Source organism: Colletotrichum tamarilloi, assembly GCF_030869305.1.
Source record: "Colletotrichum tamarilloi strain Tom-12 chromosome Unknown Scaffold_38.1, whole genome shotgun sequence".
NCBI classification, from domain to species: domain Eukaryota; kingdom Fungi; phylum Ascomycota; class Sordariomycetes; order Glomerellales; family Glomerellaceae; genus Colletotrichum; species Colletotrichum tamarilloi.
This window is the reverse complement of record NW_026849421.1, coordinates 265993-284848: the sequence shown is the minus strand read 5'-3', so window position 1 is coordinate 284848 and position 18856 is coordinate 265993. Positions and strand designations below refer to the sequence as shown.

Genomic DNA, 18856 nt, shown 5'->3' with positions numbered 1-18856 from the left:
GGATCTTTCAATAATTGTTGTTTTAACTGTCAGAACTCGGCTACGCGCCTCGCTATACTTCTACGCCAAGGTGTACCAATACAAATCTTTTCAATCCATCGCCTAATTCCATTAGTAAGGTGGCTTCGTGACGTTCCCTAAACTGAGCTCTCCAGCTCTGCTGTCAATTCCATTAAGAAGGTCGTGTAGATCCATCCCTCCTCCCGACACCGTTGACATGTTTCCATCCCCTCTCGCGGAACCCTGGTATAAACTGTCACCACCGCGGCTGCTAAGTACTCGTTTCGCCGGCTTTACTGCGTAATCCTGAATAGAAACCGAGGACGTCAGCCCACCAATGTGACCGGGCAATGGCGGCACCGGTGGAACGTCCTCGTCTTCGTTATGCTCGTACAAAGGGTTGGAATTGAGCGGCCCACCCTTGCGTGATGCCGATGAAGACCTCTGCCGTCCAAGAGAGGCTCCATCGCCGTTTTCTGGCTGAGATGTCGCCGGGTTGAAGCTGAGCTCTGACGGGGTAAAGTCGTAGCTGACCATGCTGTCGCTGTCACTGTCATGGCGTACGCCTGCTGACGTGCCAATGGGCGTCGCCGGCACCTGGCCCGTCAAGACCATCTTGAGTTGATCAATGGATGTAACTACACCTCGGCTCGAATCCGACGGTGAGGGCGAAACGCCACTTCGGACACTGGATTTTCGCAGCTTGCTCATGGGAGACAAGCCCCCGGCAACCTGGGATGAGTTTGGACGAAGGTTTCGCTGGCTGCCAAGCGGTGAAGACTCTCCCGTTTGTCCATGCCCATTAGCGCCATTAACAGTCAGGTGGTGTCGGTTGGTTCCCATAGTGCCGCTTTTCGAACCAGCTAGCGACTCTGACTTGCTTCCCGCCTGCAAGGCTAGCATAGCCGCATCTCTTGACCAGTCTGTCAGCATGTGCTCGCGGAAAGCTGTGGGCAGCTCCGAACCGGGCGTCGCGGGCGTTGTTGAAATCGAGGTGCTAAGGATGGGATGCGAAAAGTTCCGACCAGGAGATTGAGGAGGACTACTCGGCGGTGAGATACTTGTGTCCGCATAGCTCACGGCGATGCTCTCTACAAACGATGCGCGGTCATCGAATGGCAGCAACGCTTCACTCTCGACTTCTGTGGCAGGCAGCTTGGTCTGCAACTTGGGAACTCCAGGCGTTCCGAGGAGCTCCAGGGCTGGCGGAGGGATAGCCACACCCTCAGTCCAGAAATGCTTGCTGCGTCTTCGAATGACCTCATTGGTGATGGCACGTCCCACGGCAGAGTTCTCAATGTCGAACTTCTCGGTCACTGCCCAGAAATATCCGTGGCAAAGACTGCCCAGGCGAACCTTTTGAACTGGCAGCTCTGCGTCTGGAATGTCCTCCTGGAGACGGAATACCATTGGCAATCCGTACTGGACTGCGTTGACACCCAACTGGGACACAAGCTTCGTAAGCAGCACGTGAAGAAGAACAATATCCGGGTCATAGTCAACATATTGCAACGCGTTGTCGTAGATTGCAATATGGAGAAGTTGGAGAAAGTGTGAGCGGTGCCTCGATGGTTTCTCGCGGTTGGATGCGTTCGATGCGGCTCGTTGAGCAACATTGGCGGGTTGAAGCTCGCGACTGTTCTTCAGAGAAGACCGGTGGTGTTGAGAGCTTTCGTCCCGCGCCTTCCAATCCGCCGCTGTCGTCTCGCGGTCTAGCCAGGTCAGAAGCGCATCGGCGTAGGCTTTTCTGACCTCGCCATCTGGATCCCGCAGAAGCCAGTGCGTGTTCTCCCAAACTTGAAGAGGAACCTTGTTTCTCGACAAGTTCAAGTTGCCGGACATCTGTGCACGTGGGTTTGCAATGAGGAGTATGTTCTTGATGGCCTTCAAGGCAGCGGTCTTGCCAACGTTACGGGAAAGGTACGTTTCCAGCTGAGGTTGGCTGGCAGTCATCTCATCGGAGGGGGGCTGCTCAGAGGCTTCGGCTTGGGGCGACGAGCTGGTACTTGAGGATTTGGACGGCTTAAGTCGGAGAAGGATCGTCGAAATCATGTCCGAAATCTGGTCTGCGTAGTAGACATGTGTCGCCAAGTCTCCAATGCAAAGTTGAATTCGCTCGAGGAGTTCTCTTCGCTGAGCGAATACGTCGCCGGATCCTTGAAGGGTAGAGACTACTTCTTCGGGCTCTCCTTCAGTTCTCCCAAAGCCTCCTGGCAGCTGAATGAGTTTCTTCATGTGCTGGACGAGACCGAGCAAGACGTCCATGGCGCTCAGCCCAATCAGGTTGACGTCGGAACGCAGCAGAGACCCAATCATGGCCGTCAACGATAGATGGAGCTTAAGGTTGTCGTCCTTGACAGGTGCTTTCGACAGATGATCCATGGCCGTCACCAGAATGACATAGCGGTCCTGTACAGGCGCCCATCTCGCGATTGCGCTGTACATGCTTATTGCCCACCCGTGATCCTGGCCTAGCTTCTCGTCCGGCTTGACGACTGTGTTTCCATTTGCGACGCGATCCTCGATGAATTGAATAAGAGCACCAGTCGCGGAATGAATCTGTGGTCGGTTTGGCGTCACAAATATCTGCTTCAGGCACTGCATGGCGAGCACACCAACGTCCTCTTCCGCCAGCCTGTCTACATCGTGAGCAGTGCCTGTGAGAGCAATGGGGTTTGCGTCGCCGGTATCGTTGGTTTCCACAGTCGCGACGCTCGTCCTACGGCGAAGCTTCTCTGCCTGCACTTTTTCTTCCATCTGTATGCGCGACAGCAGCGTGTCGAGCAGCTCGTCGTCATCCCACCATAGGTTGTCCAAAATAACGGGAACGATAACGTCGAACTGGCGACCAGTGACAGTCGATAGAGCTTCCGAAGAGGAAACGCTCCTGATTGCTTCGAGGCCAGCGCTCCTCCACCGCATCAGTACAGGCTTGCTAGAAGCTCCTTTCCCAGGGTTTTCGCGGGTCGAGGCAAGCGAAGCGTAGGTGCGAACGATCGATTCGTACTGGGCGAGATAAGCTTGGTCTGCAAAGGAGGACGAGGCATCGTGATTTTCGCAAAACGCCTCAAAGGTAGGTATGGAGGATTCGACCATGGTGATGTCCTTGGATCCGAGGATGAGGTCGAGGATTTTGAGTACATTCGGAGCTACGAGCGGCAGGTCCTTGGGGGCCTTTTCGATCAGTGCCGTGAGGATTCGAAGGGTGACTTGCACATTTCTAGAAAAGGGCCCAGTAAGTAAGGCGATCTCTCAATACCTAGGGAGGTTCACAAACCCGATGCGCTGCCGCCAGACATCGCTTGCCGTCTTCTTCTCCAAGAAGGCGCCAATCTTCTGAATCTTGGAACGGCGGGAGGTAGCATAAAATAGCAGGTAGCTCAGTTCGCTAGAGTTCGGCTTGACATCAACAGCGCCCTTGTTGGTCCTTGGGTAACACTTGAGGACCAGCACTTGGTGCTTCGGTCGACATTTTTGCTGGATCGCGTTCATGGCGCCGGGGTTATCGGGGCCCGATGAGCGAGGAGAGTCGGAGGACTACCTGTTGGTCGGTAGTAGACGATGGCAACGAAATAGCATCGAGGTTGGAGAGAGGAAATGAAAGGCGTCGCCTCAAGTTTGGAAAATCAGTCGCCGTCTTCGTCGGTTTGGATCGCAAAAAGCAAGGAAAGAGTGAGGCATTGGACAAAGTCAAAAAAAGAAAGGGAGCAGGCGTAACGTAGAAGCCAGCGAGCAATAATTTGGGTGTGGCAGACAAGAGACCCGACAGAAACAGATTCCAGTCAAGGCCCGGCCAGGCCAAGCCAACACGGGGGGGCTTGACGGGGGGGGTAAGCGTGGACGTGCTCCGTCAGGTACCTTTACTGCGAGTGCCAGTGGAGATGGGTACCTTACCATGTGTGTACCATACCTTCAACCATGCAAATGGAGAAAGCTGGCCTGTGAGTATCTTGTACATTGCCAGGCTCGGTCATTGTGTACGTAGTAAGTTTGCCAGCCTCCCAGCTATCACTCTCAAGTTGGGCTGGCTCGAGAAGTGGTGCAACTGCAATGGGACTTATTCGTTGTGAAATGGGCCGAAATTGCTGTCTGCACCGCACCACCTTCTCACTTTATTGCCAACCTGCTGCGGACTGCATCGTCGTCATCATTTTCTACCCGACTATCCATCCGGCCCGCGCCATGTGGCCTCACCCATCCTAAGAACGATGGGTAACACTACTCGATGCCAAATCAGTTTCAGTATTCGAATAAGCCTCTGGATGAGAGGTTGTAGTCGAAAAATATTGTTCAGTAAAGTAGTTTTTGCGATAGCACAAGTCGAGATAACATCAAAATGAGCAATCTGCTGGGATAGGCAGACACACGTGGGAGAGGAAAATGCGATGAAAGATGAGATTACGAACCCAAGAGGGACAAGTTCCTGTGTAAATGGGGAGATGGCAATCTCGGGGAACCACCCCAGGTCCGACAGACTGGCTCTCAGCGGGATACGCGTTTGCTGTTTGCTTGCTGCGATTCGCAAGCGCAAGGTGGTCGGGATTCTCACCTACCCGTACGTACTCCGTACCCGTGGATGGAAGGTATTGGTACGTATACGCCGCCTGGTCTGAGCTCTCGAGTCCCCTACAGCCCTGTGGTGAAGGAGGGGCAAAAGGGGTTTGTATCGATTTCGCACAACACCATTTACATTTAGATTGAGGTTTGTACAGGGCAAAAGCTCAATGGCACCCAATACATGTGATACTATTAAGCCTCTACTGAGGAATGGTCGATTGTTGCCGCGTTAGTCTACCCAGGTATGAGAGCTGGCTTCTCATCAAATTTAATGACACGAGAAAAATCTAACATCCATCAAAGACACAACAAATGCCGTTCGGCAGTGACACAAGCATTCAAGCTTTATTTACCTTATCGCAATGCGCCAACATAATCTAGGTACCTCAGACACGGGAGGTCTTTGTCTTATGAATGCAAAGGCCTGCATTTGAATAGACAATAAGGTAAAGTTGCCTTCAAGCGAGAACTTCGCAGGTGAAAGAAGCCAGCGTGGTGCCTTGATTGTTTCTTCAACTTCATGCGTACACACACTTGTCATTGGATGCATGTTTCACAGACCATCCATCCCCCAAGTCCCTCAATGCCCTACCTATCCTTACCCTGGTATATACTGAGACCTGCGGCGGGCGGGCGAACCTCACGATGTAGCAGCTCCCAGACACTGACTGGGCCAAAACAAAACAACGACCTCCCCCGTCTATTTTGGTCTGTCTTTCTGCGTCGTTTTGGAAGACGGGAATGCGGTCCCACCCAGGGTGTCTTGCGGTGTTTGGGACGGACAGGTGCCTGGGATGATCCCGCCCCCTCGGAGAGTTCCTACAAGGTGCTCGGACACTTGCACACAGGCCGCCAATCATGCCCGCTTATCTGCACCTTTGGGAAACCTGGTCTAGCTAACTTCAGGCAAGGCGAGAATCGACAGCAGTGCTACGGGATACCCAGCTTTCGTGAGTCGGGGAATCAAGTGTCGAAACCCGCGAAGAAATGGAATCTTCATGTGCTCGATCGTCGCGGCACGAGGGAGAATTAATTCATTCAGGTGGTGAATGGGCAACAGACACGGAAAGGCACGTGGAGGAAGGTCACTTCCAAGTTTGCGTCACTTTCCTTCTGAGGGCCTGGCATAACAAATACGTACCCATCTTCTTCTCCTTCTTCGTTCCTTCCAACTTGCATCTGCACCTGCACCTACGGGGTATGTACACCTGCACCTCTCCTGCCTCGCCTTACTTTTTCGACCCATCCAGCTCCCGTCGGTCGTCACCACCGCCGTTCCATCCGTCTGATGTCGTCAGCACCCGACTGCACCCCTTCTAATAGCTTCCATTTCTCACACGCCCACGTCCACTACCTTACGATTCAATCTGGCAATGGAACATCTTGATTCCGACTCCATCGTCACGTCCGACCTCACAATTGAAACCTGCTCTAGGAGCGTGCCTTGCCAGTAGTCGCCTCACAGTCTCACGTCAACTATCGCTCCTCAGTCGAAATGCATGCTCTCGCTTCTACAATTCCAACAAGTCTCTCTCCACAGGATGTCTCTGCATCTGCCAGCTCAGCAAAATGCCTCCACCTTGGATCCAGAATCACAAACAGCCCCGGAATGGCCTCCTCCAACCCTTGCCTCAGAGAGTGGCAATAGTCCCCTCATATTCAGTTCGACCGTGGACAGCCCGCCGCCTACGCTACTTTAGGCTGTCACTCGCATGTAGGTGGGTGCCCCTATTAGGACGAGCTGTCAAGCAGAATGACGGATTCTTCAAGGTGGCCTGCCAAGGCACCTCGCGAAAGGTGTGCATCCTCTACCCGCAACCAATCACGATACGGCCCGTCCCCATTGCGTGCCGCTGCTCCGCATCCCCCGTGATGCCCGGAGTCTTTCGAGTCCGAGAATTCCGAAGCGGCCCATCCTATGACCGGCATCACCTGCAGTATGGCATGGGACCCTCCCGGGCCTCTGTGAATCTCTCATTCGGAGTGTTGAACCTACCTAGTATAGACCCAGATGGATTTCCACTGGTGCCTGGAGTCCTGCCGCAGCCTCACACACCATGCTCGCATAAGCGACAAGACTATTCGCAAGCACTCGTACAAACATATGTTCCAGGATCTATCGGGAGGGAGACAGTAAACCATGGGATAAGTTTCCAGTCTTTCTCGGCGCTTCTGGTGTCGTAGGGCGTAAGAGTCGCAGTTCGTAAGTTTTCATCTCTTTCAGTATCCATAGTGAGGGTCTTCTGTCGGATACGTCAAACAAGCGTTTGGATACGACGTCACACCTGTCAAGAGAGAGGTGGTTGGGTTGTCAATCCATGATTGGCCCTAAAGCAAGTGTAACGCACCCCGGACAACTCAACATTGCTGGTGGAGCTCTTTCGACGATCACAGATCTGAAGATGGAAGGAAAGCTCACCGATCTACACCGACCATATCATTAGAACGTGATGGAAAAGGGAACCCGAGCCAATCTTATATCTGAACATATGGTTTCTTGCAGTCGTCTTGGCTTCTTTTACGATGACGTAGCCGAACGGTGTTTACCGCGCGAGACGAGGTGGCTGTCCGAACCCGTCGCTGTCATCCAAGTCCGGGAGGCTCAAATAGCCACATGGCGGCCCCATCTTGAGCTGAGGGAACCGACCTGGCGGTAGATACCGCTGTACTACTCTGTTGAGGATAATTCTGCCTATCTCATCATCTCAAAAGATGCTAGTATCACAATTCCATGGCTGCAAGAGGCGACAAACGAACAAGTTGAAAACGAGATCCCATGCCTATGCCAGCCAGGCAAGACTACTGAGGTCTTGACGTTGAGATATTTGTCTGGAGCAAAGTTGCTAAGATATCTGTCCACCTTAGTGACCCATTGAGCTATGGAATGGCCAGCAAAGCGGGAGCCACGCGCCGGCCGGGCCGTTAGTCGCCGGCTTCGGGGCAGTGTCTCACATTCTAGAGAGCGCGCTCTCCGTGCCTTTGGCCGAATTCCTGCAACTAAGGGTAGGATTGACGATCATTTCTCCAAGCATAACTTCAACTACCGCAATACCATCATGGCTCCAATATCGATTCCAGTTCAACGAGTAGTCTCGCGAGTCGATGGCCAGAACCTCACGTGGAAGTCCACATGGGAAGAGAACCTGGGCCCAAGTAGAGAGGTCGGATGCAGCAAGCAAGCTGGCCCATTGCCCGTTTTCTTTGTGCAACTTGAGCCAGCTGGAGTAAGCCAGGGTGGAGATTGAAGAACATCTAGACACTTGACCACGCGTGCTGAGGTACCGGCCAAGAATCTAGCCAAGGAACCGGAAGTCGGGATGGAGTTGTTGGTGTTGAAGGTGCCGCAAGCAGAGGCTGTAGTAGGGGACGGCAGATGGAGGAGAGACATGTCCCTCTTTATGATGTTGTCTTCTTTGAGCCCCAACCAACGCCAACGCCAGCTAGCGCGTGTGCATGCATCGAGACTCAAGACACTCAAGACTCTCTCTGTCGGAGCCTTTTCCCTCTCTTGCGCTCCTTCCTCGAATGGCTCGCTCTGCTACGGATACCTCAGGTTAGTGCTCAAAAGTCGATGCTACCAACTCATCCCCAGAAGCGATCGCGACGACCTGGGCCGGGGCCGGGACCCACCTAGGCCGAGCTGAGCTGTACTGCCTTACACCATCGACCTAGAAGCTGAAGATTCCGTGTGGCGTTTTTTCCACACCTTACCTTCCTTACCTTACACTCACTTCCTTCCTTCTTTTTTATCCGCTGGATATCCCCGATTCACGGAGCCTCATCTCTTTTTCCCCTTCTTCAAGGTTCTCTTCAGCTTCAACAATCCTTTCTTCCGGGACCTTCCCACCTTTACCTTCTTTACCCTTTCTTCTTCGGTATCTTATCTCTGGGTTTATTGTATCTCATTCAAGCCAAACAATACCACAACGAGAGCATCGAAAGCTGCCCGAGATGAAGTCTGGAATCTTCATCGCCTTCACTGCCGCTGGCGCGGCTGTGAGCTCCGTCACGGCCTTGTCCTTCCCTCGCACCACTGCGGGCCAGGGATTTATCGCCATGCCGGTCAGACAGGTCAGACCTGACTACGGTGACCTTGACAAGAGAGCGGCCATCGAGGTTACTCTCAAGAATCAACAGTTCTACTACTCGACTGATAGTGAGCATTTCCCTGCTACCTCTCAATCCTTTGAGCAGACTGACACAATAAAAAATAGTCTCGATCGGCACTCCTGCCCAGCAGGTCACTGTCCTACTCGATACTGGCTCCTCTGAGCTCTGGGTCAACCCGGACTGTGCCACCGCTCCTTCTGCCTCCCAGGCCAAGCAGTGTCTTGCCGCTGGCCAGTACAACCCGGCCAAGAGTCGCACCCCGGCCGTTGGCCCCATTGGAGCTCGAAGACTCAACTACGGAGATGCTTCGGACGCCAGCACTCAGACCAGCGCCGAGATCGCTTACTACGTTGACACCATCACTATGGGCGCTGGTGCCATCGTCAACCAGACCTTTGGCCTCGTCACCAAGAGCGATGGCATCGCCACCGGCATCATGGGCCTGGCTCCTGACCTCAAGGCTGGATTCGAGAAGGGCAAGCCCTACAGCCTGATTCTCAATACCTTGGCTGATCAGGACGTCATCGGCAGCCGTGCCTTTTCGCTGGATCTCCGCCACTCTTCCTCCGACTCTGGCGCGCTCATCTACGGCGGTCTCGACAAGGGCAAGTTCATTGGAGAGCTTCTAAAGGTTCCCATGATCGCTGGCATCAGAGGCGAGCCTCGGTAAGTCAAGGCCTCTCTCACTCCAGCCTGATCAACTGAAAATGCCACCGCATTTTTCATACTAACTCACAATTCCAGTCTCGCAGCCACCCTTTCCGCCGTTGGCATGTCTCTTCCTAACCAGCCCGTCAAGTCTTACGACATCGGTGCAGCTGACACGAACGTTATGCTCGATTCGGGTACTACCCTGACGCGCCTCCATCCTGCCCTCGCGCGCCCCATCCTCGCGGACCTCAAGGCAGTGAGCGATGACAGCGGATACTGGACCGCCGACTGCTCCCTCCGCACCCCGACCCTCGCCAACGGCGGTAGCGACTCCTACATGACCTTCACCTTTGGCAAAAAGACCATCCGCGTGCCCCTCAGCGACTTCATCCTCGACATGGGTCCCAAGGACGGCCAGTGCTACGTCGGCCTCGTCATCACCACAGACCAGCAGATCCTCGGCGACAGCATGATGCAGGCCGGCTACTTCGTCTTCGATTGGGATAATCAGGCGATTCACATGGCACAGGCCGCCGACTGCGGCAAGGAGGACATCATCACCATCACCAACGGCGAGAACGCCGTCCCCAGCGGCCTCGTCGGACTCTGCAACGGACCCGCCACCCCGGACGGCAGCGTCGCGCCCGCGCCTGGTGCAGTGAGTTCCTCTTCGGCTCCTCTTTCTCCTGTTACTACTGCTACTACCACTTCCCCGTGGCTCTTCCCTGACGCCCCGACTGGCACCACCTACACAAACCCCCCCATTCCGAGTCCGAAGTTCGTGACTCCCTCTGATTTCGTCTTTATAACAACTTATCCCCAGTCATCCTCCTCTGCGACCGGTAACGCCTCGCCCGCTTCCTCCGCTGCTATTACCCCCACTGCGGCCACACGCGGCAGCGGTGGCAGCGGCTCCTCGACGAACACGGGCACGACGACGGCCGCCCCGACTTCGACCGATCCTTCCTCGTCGAGCTCCTCCGATTCTCACAATGGCGCCTCATGCCTCTTGGGCAGCGACCAGGTCTTCATGGGCTTGTTCATGAGCGTCTTGGCTATCTTGGTCACCGCGACTACATTCTAAGTCTGGCTTTGGAGATGATTTTGTGAACACAACAGGGAAAAAAAGGCTAAGGATACGATACCCCTTCTTTGTTCAGGTTTCGGGAGGCATTGCATTCTTTGGGGAGTTTTCATTATCAACTTTGCATTCACGGGATGGCGTGGACATTTTGGGGGAGGGGAGGAATTAATGGAAACCCTCTTTCTCTTCTAGTCTTATCTGTCACAGCCGAGACATACAGAGATTGAGAGAGGGGCACGAGTTTTATTCCCTGGCTAGCTGGCCATGAGCTTTTGAAGAATTGTTCTTCACAAAGCTGGGGGTTTGAGCTGGATGTCTAGCTAGGACGGACGTTTACTGATGACCCGTTACGATACCAATGACGAAAACTCGAGGCCTACTTTTTGTTTTCTACCAAAGAAAAAAGACCGGGGTCCTGACTTTTCCAATTCAAAAAAGTTTCAGAACCATACTTCATGCTCGTTCCCCTCACCGTCCCGCTCCTAATCATTTCGTGCTTTGCCATTCATCCCGCGACTGTGTGACTGTGACTGCGACTTGAGAACGGTAACACAAAAACGTACATATTTCATCACACCAGCCCTCGATTTGTCTGTGTTCAGTCGACCTGTGACGAGCCCTTTCCTTAAAAATCATCAAGCGAGACCAGAATCCGGGCATTGGCAGAGAAATCATCCAAACAGACTGCGTCGGGACTAACTCCGGGAAACGCCGTTGACCTCAGCATGATCCCCATCCTGCACATCTCCTCTGACGTAGTTTGTCTCTGACGTTTCCTCTGTCTCAGGGTACCTATGCGCTCACTTACTTTACTTACCCAAAATGAGCAACACCGGTTCTAGACCACCCCTGCGAGGGGTCCAGGTCCTCCCAGACCACATCCGGCCCTTCCTCGTTACTTCACGCCGCCGTTCCGGGACCCGAAGGTGCGGCACAAGGTACCTAGCCAGCACTTCGAATTGAGATGGCCACAATTTTGGGGGGGGGGGGGGACCCCGGAAGCAGGATACACCGTCCGTGAAATGTCTCACTCCCTGAATGAGGTAGTACCAATGATGAATGCTGTAGAGCCCCTCTCCGCCCTTACCCTTCTTCCCTACCTTACCTAAATGTTCCTTCTTCCCTCTTCCAACAAACGAACCCCTTCCACAAGCAATTGCAGAAAAAGGCGTTTCTGCATATGTCCAAAAGTAGTTCAACCCCGACGCCTCCAAAATTCCCGAGATGCTGGGACGGTGGAAGGCCATCTCATTCGTCGATCCCCGAGTCGAGACACGTGTCTCAATCCTGGGGCACAGTGAGAGAGCTTAACAGCTGAAGCTTCACCTCGTCAACCTCGCACGCAGCTTGAAGCCAAGATCTCCACATCGAGATCCGTTCCGGAGTGCGCACTTGCTTTCAACGAGGACGCCGCGAATTTCGCATACGGCCTTCAAGATAACGTCACATCAGAATGCTGGACAGGATGTGACTGTAAACTGGGGAAATTCTCCACTATGAACTAAGTAACTGAGCTATGTGCAAACGCTGGATGCCAAATGATTAAGACTGCCGAAACAGCAAAGTTGTTCCCAAGTCTTCCTTGGATAAAAAGCAAAAGTCTCTCTCCGACTTCCACCCAGCCTCGCTATTGCTGGAAGCCTCACAGTTTCTCCCCGAAAGTGGGAAAACCACGAGACAAGATTGAAATGAGAAAAAGCAAAAACGATCAAATCTCCTGTCTCCTTTCTCCCAAACGAACTCTCAGAAATCAGAAAATCCCGCAAAATCACCGTGAATCGAGTGTTGAATGCTTCAGTATCATCATCTTGGATGATAGAAAAGCGTAAAGTTGAAGAAGATAGCTGGCCTGGCCGGGCGATTTGCAACGAATGACTAGGCTCTGGTTCTGCGCTTCTTGGTAGTGCGAGTGAGAGAAGACTCGCTCTCGCTGTAGGTCTCGTCGCTGTCGGTGCCATCACGCTTTCTAGTACGCGATCGTGTGATACGACGATTGGGAGCATCCGATATTCCAGTATTGTCCTTGGCTCCAGTCGAGGCGGTGGTGGGAGCAGCTGCAGTCACAGTTCTGCCACCTGTGACGGTCTTGGCCTTGGCCTCGATCAAGGTAGGCTGGACAGCGATCGATTTGTTGAGATCCGTAGTCAAGCAGGTACTGCAAGACTTCATCTCGATCTCATTGCTGTCACCAGGCTTTGGGTAGTCCCAAATCTTTGATACCGACGGGACGGTGCTCTTCATGAGAGCATCATCACGACCTTGAGGGGTGAAACTCGGGTGCGTGAGGTCGATGTTTCTACAAGTCAGAGCGAAACGGCGCTTTCCCTTCGGATCGACCCTGTGCTATAGTAATGTCAATACCTGTGCTCCCAATCATCTCAGAGGCACTTACCAGATACTCCTCATGAATGCGGGAGCCATGCATAACCACGATGTCACCATGGTACAGGGGGAACTTGAGAACCACCTTCCGGTACTCCTCATCCTCCTTCACCTTCTTTCCTCTCTTTGCATTTTTCACACTCTTTGTCTTCTTGGCGAAGAACATGATTGCCGGGCTTCCTAAAGAAAGTGTCGCTACTGTAGGGCCCAAGGTATCTTCGCCATCATCGTGAAACTATAAAAGTCAGCTTTGAGTTTATAAAGAAATCATAAGGTTACTAACGCCGATCTTGTCTTTCTCCATGTAGCCGATGGATAACAGCTCGTTGAAGTTGGTGAACTCAGGAGTGATAGACGAATCCCGAGTAAGTCCAGTATGTTGAGCGTGGCGGTCAACAACTCCCAAGACTTCGTTCGTCATCTCGATCGATACTTCACCAGCCCACTCCATTCTCTTGAGGGCTCCAATGAAGGCCTCGGGAGCCGCTGAGAATGGCTTGGAGTCCACTGCGACGACGAACTTGTAGGGAGCGCCCCAGTTCTGGAGGAAGTTTCTCGTCAGCTTCTCTGTGGGTACTGCAACATGTTAGTGACGGGTTCTGTGGAACAGCTTTGGGTGAAGACTTACATCCGGGATGAACCACCGAATTTCTAGACAGGTCGAAGGTGTCGACCGACTCGTTAGAGATCTTCCACATCTCATCAGGACCGCCAGCTTGTCCATTCGCAGTCTGGTTCGTGCGGATGATACTGACCGAGCCAATAATTCTGCTGGTGTCGTTGAGATCCGGAAGAAGATATTGTTCAATGAAAAGACCATTGATCTGGGCGTGGTGCTGCAGAATTCCTGTATCGTAGAGTCTAGACCCATGCGTTCTCTTGACGTGAGTCTCCTCTTGGAGGACATCCTGCAGAGGGAATGCAGCCGGCTTAGCCATCAAGACAAAATTGCACATTGGGTTCTCATAAGCCCAGTGAGTCCAGTCAATTCGTCTCGAGCAGCCGTGGCACTGAGGACAGACAATACCCTGACGCATTGTATTCTCAGTGCCGAGATGGCCTTTCATGGATGGAAGGTTCGGTTGAAGAGGCTGCTTGGGGAGTTGAAACGTTGTTCTCTCTTGAAGAAAGCTCTCCGAGTATTCCAGGCGAGCAACATCCACGCCAGCTGGGAACATGAAGAAATTCTTGCACTTGCGGTTGAGACAGGTCCATCCGGCAGAGAAGACCGTCTTGCAGTGCTGGTGGCAGTCGATGCACCAAGCAAGGGCTGCGGAGCAGTGAGAAGCAGGTACAAGCCCCATGATGTCGGTCTCAGAGGAGAAGATGAATGACTCTTCGCAGTGAGCATTCAGGCAGGTCCAGCCCTGAATGAAGTACTGCTTGGACGTCTTCAAGCACTTGATACAGCTTTGGCGAACGTCACTGAACTCCTGAGGGTTGACAGTGTGTTGAACTTCAGCCTTTGCCTGCCACCAAGATGGTGTAGAACGGTCGATCTTCTCAAGTCGAATCTTGTGGCAGAACTGTCCATTGGCTTCTTTCTCGGACCAGATGTCCGTGATGGTGAAGAACGCCATGACGCTGTACTTGTGCTCCGTGGCGATGGACAAGCCGGGGTAGCTCTTATCTACTTGAAAATGAGTATGATGTTCAAGCATGGTATTGCTTCGAAGGATTGACTTACCTAAGATGACGCCAACGGGCATGGCTTTCATCATGGAAGCCTGGGCAGAGGACAAGTTTCTCTCAAAGCTCTCCTTGACTCGGATCATGTTGCCATCAACATCGCGCTCTCTGCCGCCACCGCTGCCACAGATCAAAACTGTTAGCAGTTGGTTAGCGAGGGAAGTTTGGGAAGCACCTACAGCGCAGTGATGATGACCTCTGCATCCATGCGGTCTCGAATAGTTGGAAAGCCGCCAAGGAGAAATCCCACCATAGTCTTGTTGTTGGTGTGAGCACTGCTCTGGTGCGCTTTGTAGTAAGGCAGGGCATCGCAAAGAGCCTGTCGGGTTGCAGCCCAAACGGGGGGTTCTCCAAAAGGCTCAGCCTTAAGCTTGCTGATATCGGCCATCATGTTTGCCGAGTACTTGAACTGATGTGAAGAGAAGGGGTTCTACTATCGATCGTAAGGTGTGTATCACGTAGGTTGAAGAATGGTCGCAGCCTGAAAAGGTCCGAACGGCACTTCTCGGTGGTTTGAAAGACGTCAGGTCCGAACGACACTTCTCGGTAGGTTGGAAGACGTCAGGTGCGAACGGCACTTCTAGGTAATTTGAAAACCGAAGGTGCGAACGGTTGAAGGAAGTCGACTTGGTACGATAGAAGGATTTGAAAATATGTGAAAGAAGTATGAAGAATAGGAAGACCGGTTCACGGTCGAGCTGCACGGAATACCTAAAGAGGCTACACTCTTTGAGAGTGCGGTTGTAGATGAAAGACGTGAGTTTGTATGAGGAAGAAGTGGAAGATTGTCTGAAGTAGGGGGAAGTGTGTCTTAAGTAGAAGTAGAAGAGTGTCTTAAGCAGACGCGGAAGACGGGAGTGTCCGAGTTGGAAGTGGAAAAGTGTCTGAGGTCGAAGTGGAAGAGTGACTGAAGTAGAAGTGGTAAAGCGTTCGAAGCAGACGCGGAATAGTGTCTGAAGTAGAAGTGGAATAGTGTCCAAGGTAGAAGTCGGAGAATGTGTGCAGGAGAGAAGTGGAAGTGTCTGTGGGAGAAGTGAAAATATGTGTATGGGAGAAGTTGGAGTGTGTGTGTGTGTGTGGAAGAAGTAGAATTGTGTGGGCAAGAGAAGCGGAAGCGTGTGTGAGAGAAGTGAGGGTGTGTGAAAGAGAGAAGTGTGATTGCAGAAGAAAGCCCCTCTTAAATATCCTCCGGTGTGGGGAGGGGATGCTCAGAGGCAGGAGTGCAGTGCCTATGAAGAAGGAACGAAGAAGGGACCGCAACGCGAAGAAGGTGCGGAGATGGGACCGCAGGTCTCAGGGCAAGATCGCAGTGCGAGCTGAAGAAGGTGCGAAGAAGGGACCGCAGGTTCGAAGGTAGGATCGCAGTGCGAACTCAAGAAGGTGCTGGAAAGAGACCGCAGATCTTAGAGCAGGATCGAGGTTAACGAAGAAGATTTCGAAAGTTCGAAGGCAGGAGGAGAGTAACATAAGGAAAGAGCAGAGGGTGTGTGAAAAGTTTTGATTGCCCAAAGGGGCACTTAGCCGAACCGTAAAGAAGGACCGGCTGGACTTGCGTGATTCACAGTGGGAAAGAGCGAAGAATATTAGCATTGTAGATTTGGAAGGTGCAGGTGATCCATTACCCAAAACAAATATCTTTCGTTTCAGTCTAAGCCTTATAGAAGACGGAAGAGACAGGAGCGACCAAGTTTTCATGCAAGGCGGGTGAGGAGTTTTATGAGAGGTTCTACATGTCTCTCGTCGTTTCTAGTATACAGTTGTTTCAGCTCTCAATTATCAACATCTGGTTCCCTTGTTAGGAGAGCGAGTCTAAGCAATAGGCGTTTGTTATGTTTGTCAATTGTGAAATTGAAAGGAAAAATCCACCGAGTCATCTTACATCCGAGCATCCAGCGCCTCTGAGTGATGAATATAGCGTGGCATGCAGTACGCTGGCATGAGAAAGACTGGCTCAGCCATTGAAAGCATCTAGCAAGGTGATGTCTTCAGACGGCTATTAGATGACTATTCCTGCCAGCCAAGCGCAACGCTTGTCGGGCATTCGTGATCAAAAGCTGAGTTTATATCCAAGAAACTGCCGACGGTAGACCTTCCAGAGTGGAAGAAATCTTGCTAGCAGGGGCTTTCCTATGCTGTCAAGTCCGGTAAGAATAGTAGCTTGCTGTAGAAAAGACGACTTGAGGAATACCATTCTACCTTGGGACTCTCTACTCCTCGTCAGATAGAGACTGTGCCAAGGTAATTGATGGTTTTATTGAGCCGAAGACAGTTGGCTTCAAATTCGAAGCTTTGGCAAAGGCAACTGTAGTGGATGATTGGGGGGGGGGGGGGCTCGCCAGCACCTTCGGGGGGTACAAGAAAGGTTGAAAGGCTACAAGGCTTCCGTTTCAGGTATTGAGTTCTAGTCATACAAGGAAGGTAGGCAAAGCCTCTAGGGTATGTGATATATACTGTTGATACGATACGGCGCTCAAACTGAGGGGCCGTTTGTGATAACCATTGGAGGCATCCAATTCCCAACAAACCAGTCTCACCGACTCAGGCAGATTGAGTGGGAACGTCGGACGAATATACCTTCAGATGGGAAGAACGGATGAGTTCTGGCCAAGCCCTCCTTCTTATCTATTCCACTTTCGCAAAGTAGAAGGGAACGCTGGCTTTGCCTGTGGACATAAGGTAAGGGACGCATAGAAGACAGGTGTTCGAGTATTATCCATGTGAGGCTGCCACGCTTAGAGTCGAGACTGCCTCATTGGCAAGTGTCCAGGTAGAGAAGCATGATGCAGTGAAGACCACACCATTGAGGGACATTGCGATCTGGAGGAAAGTGGGATCATTTGAGACAATGTGTGCCGAGATAGGTCCTCGTCAACTTAATGAGATGATATACCACCGAAATGTATCATTGTTTCTAGCGCGAAGTGATGTTAGCTAAAACAATGCCATCCCGCGATAAAGAGTAATGGCACTTGTGGATGGCCCGATAGAAATAAAGCCGTCAGGCCAGGCTTTCATCACTCGGCGAAGTAACCGGCGAAGTTCCCGGCCAGCAGCAGTATTCTGATGACCAAACTTCGACTAAACAACGGCTGCTTATTGTATGTCCCACATTTGGCTGTGTGTGCAACTGTCACTGAGGCTCCCTTACCGACCTTATGTATTGCGCGCTGTTGCTACCGGCGAATGAATACTTGCTAGTGACCAGAAAATTCTTCCCGACGACCTGATGCAGTGTTGGGAAAGGTAACACAGCCGTTCTCAGTCGACAGTCAACGTGAGAGGATTCATGGCGGTGGTCTGACGCGGAGGTCGGCGGGCAACAGAGACAGAAGCCACGACCCACTCTGTGAGATTCGGTGGAGGTTGAGAATCCGGGGCGGGAGTGAGATTCCGCGCCGGAGATCTCATGAATTGACTTCCGGGGTGCGACTGGGGCTGCGGGCCTAAAGACCTGGCCAATCTGGTCGGCAAAGATGAGTGTTTGCTTTGTCATCGGAAGAATCTCGGTTGGTCGGAATTGTTTTTACCTTGGTAATTCGGTTCTCTGCTTGCTGACATAATGAAACGGGAGACACACCAAACACCCAAATCGCCAACCAAGGCACACAGGAGCCGGTAAATCCACAATCAGTGGCTGCTCGGCCAAATTCTGTGCCCCTGGACCCCTTGGAATTGACGGGGGTCATGAGTAGCGAAGGTTCGGCGACGTGAAGCTCAGAGAATGGGTGAGCCAATCTAGCGACTGGGGTAAGGTGTGGGCGCTACCGCCATCGGCTGCTGGCAACGGATCTTGTCAAGGTCAACCACAGTTAACGTCCTAACAATTGGAGGACTGGTGCCCATGGCTGGATCTACACCAAATGACGAGGGCGGATACGCGGAATGACTCGACCTCCTGGAGAGTGCGGGAAGATACCGCACTATCTGCTGGCTCTGCCGAGGTGTGACAAGTACGTGGGGAGAAATGCGGAGAAGTGGGGGAAGCTATGCTTCTCCAAGTCTTGGTTCTCTGCTCCTTCTGGCTGTGAGGAGGAGCAGACATGCAGAGCACCAGGGACGAAGAGACCAGGGGAGGGCCCGGTCACCGGGGGCACAGAGGCGCAACGCAATAGAGAGATCTAAACTCTGTTCCCGCCCCGGTCGGTCCCCTTCGCTGTCAGTTTTCCTTTTGAACCAAACCGCTTGCTCGGCAATTGAGCTTCAGCTATCCACCGAGCCTCGTGCGCAGCTTGACATCATTCAAAAAGTCCGAACCTCCCCCGAATCTTTTCCTCTCTCAACAACGCTTCGCATCTCTCAACGACGGACCATCTTCTTCGCGCGGCAAGGCTTCAAGGACACGATCTTTGAACGCGCAAACACAAAGCTTCTCACCTGGCTTCT

At 52.5% G+C, this 18856-nt stretch overlaps 6 protein-coding genes across 6 annotated transcripts; 3 read left to right on the top strand and 3 right to left on the bottom strand.

Annotated features, from left to right (window-relative positions):
• Positions 1 to 111: 111 nt before the first annotated feature.
• CTAM01_09570 (uncharacterized protein) lies at positions 112 to 3492 on the bottom strand (the record flags this gene model as incomplete). The annotated part of the gene is made up of 2 exons (XM_060525589.1): positions 112 to 3220; positions 3278 to 3492. The coding sequence occupies 2 exons, from the start codon at positions 3490 to 3492 to the stop codon at positions 112 to 114; spliced, it is 3324 nt and encodes a 1107-aa protein (XP_060379835.1).
• A 2634-nt stretch (positions 3493 to 6126) lies between these two features.
• On the top strand, positions 6127 to 6741 carry CTAM01_09569 (uncharacterized protein; the record flags this gene model as incomplete). Its single annotated transcript, XM_060525588.1, has 1 exon — positions 6127 to 6741. The coding sequence occupies one exon, from the start codon at positions 6127 to 6129 to the stop codon at positions 6739 to 6741; it is 615 nt and encodes a 204-aa protein (XP_060379834.1).
• A 695-nt stretch (positions 6742 to 7436) lies between these two features.
• On the top strand, positions 7437 to 7802 carry CTAM01_09568 (uncharacterized protein; the record flags this gene model as incomplete). The annotated part of the gene is made up of 1 exon (XM_060525587.1): positions 7437 to 7802. One exon carries the CDS (start codon positions 7437 to 7439, stop codon positions 7800 to 7802), a length of 366 nt encoding a protein of 121 aa, XP_060379833.1.
• Positions 7803 to 8508: 706 nt separating this feature from the next.
• On the top strand, positions 8509 to 10402 carry CTAM01_09567 (eukaryotic aspartyl protease; the record flags this gene model as incomplete). The annotated part of the gene is made up of 3 exons (XM_060525586.1): positions 8509 to 8713; positions 8772 to 9333; positions 9412 to 10402. The coding sequence occupies 3 exons, from the start codon at positions 8509 to 8511 to the stop codon at positions 10400 to 10402; spliced, it is 1758 nt and encodes a 585-aa protein (XP_060379832.1).
• Positions 10403 to 12277: 1875 nt separating this feature from the next.
• CTAM01_09566 (uncharacterized protein) lies at positions 12278 to 14864 on the bottom strand (the record flags this gene model as incomplete). Its single annotated transcript, XM_060525585.1, has 6 exons — positions 12278 to 12745; positions 12795 to 13019; positions 13068 to 13360; positions 13413 to 14414; positions 14472 to 14593; positions 14653 to 14864. 6 exons carry the CDS (start codon positions 14862 to 14864, stop codon positions 12278 to 12280), a joined length of 2322 nt encoding a protein of 773 aa, XP_060379831.1.
• A 2867-nt stretch (positions 14865 to 17731) lies between these two features.
• Positions 17732 to 17881, bottom strand: CTAM01_09565 (uncharacterized protein; the record flags this gene model as incomplete). The annotated part of the gene is made up of 1 exon (XM_060525584.1): positions 17732 to 17881. The coding sequence occupies one exon, from the start codon at positions 17879 to 17881 to the stop codon at positions 17732 to 17734; it is 150 nt and encodes a 49-aa protein (XP_060379830.1).
• Between the last annotated feature and the right edge of the window lie 975 nt (positions 17882 to 18856).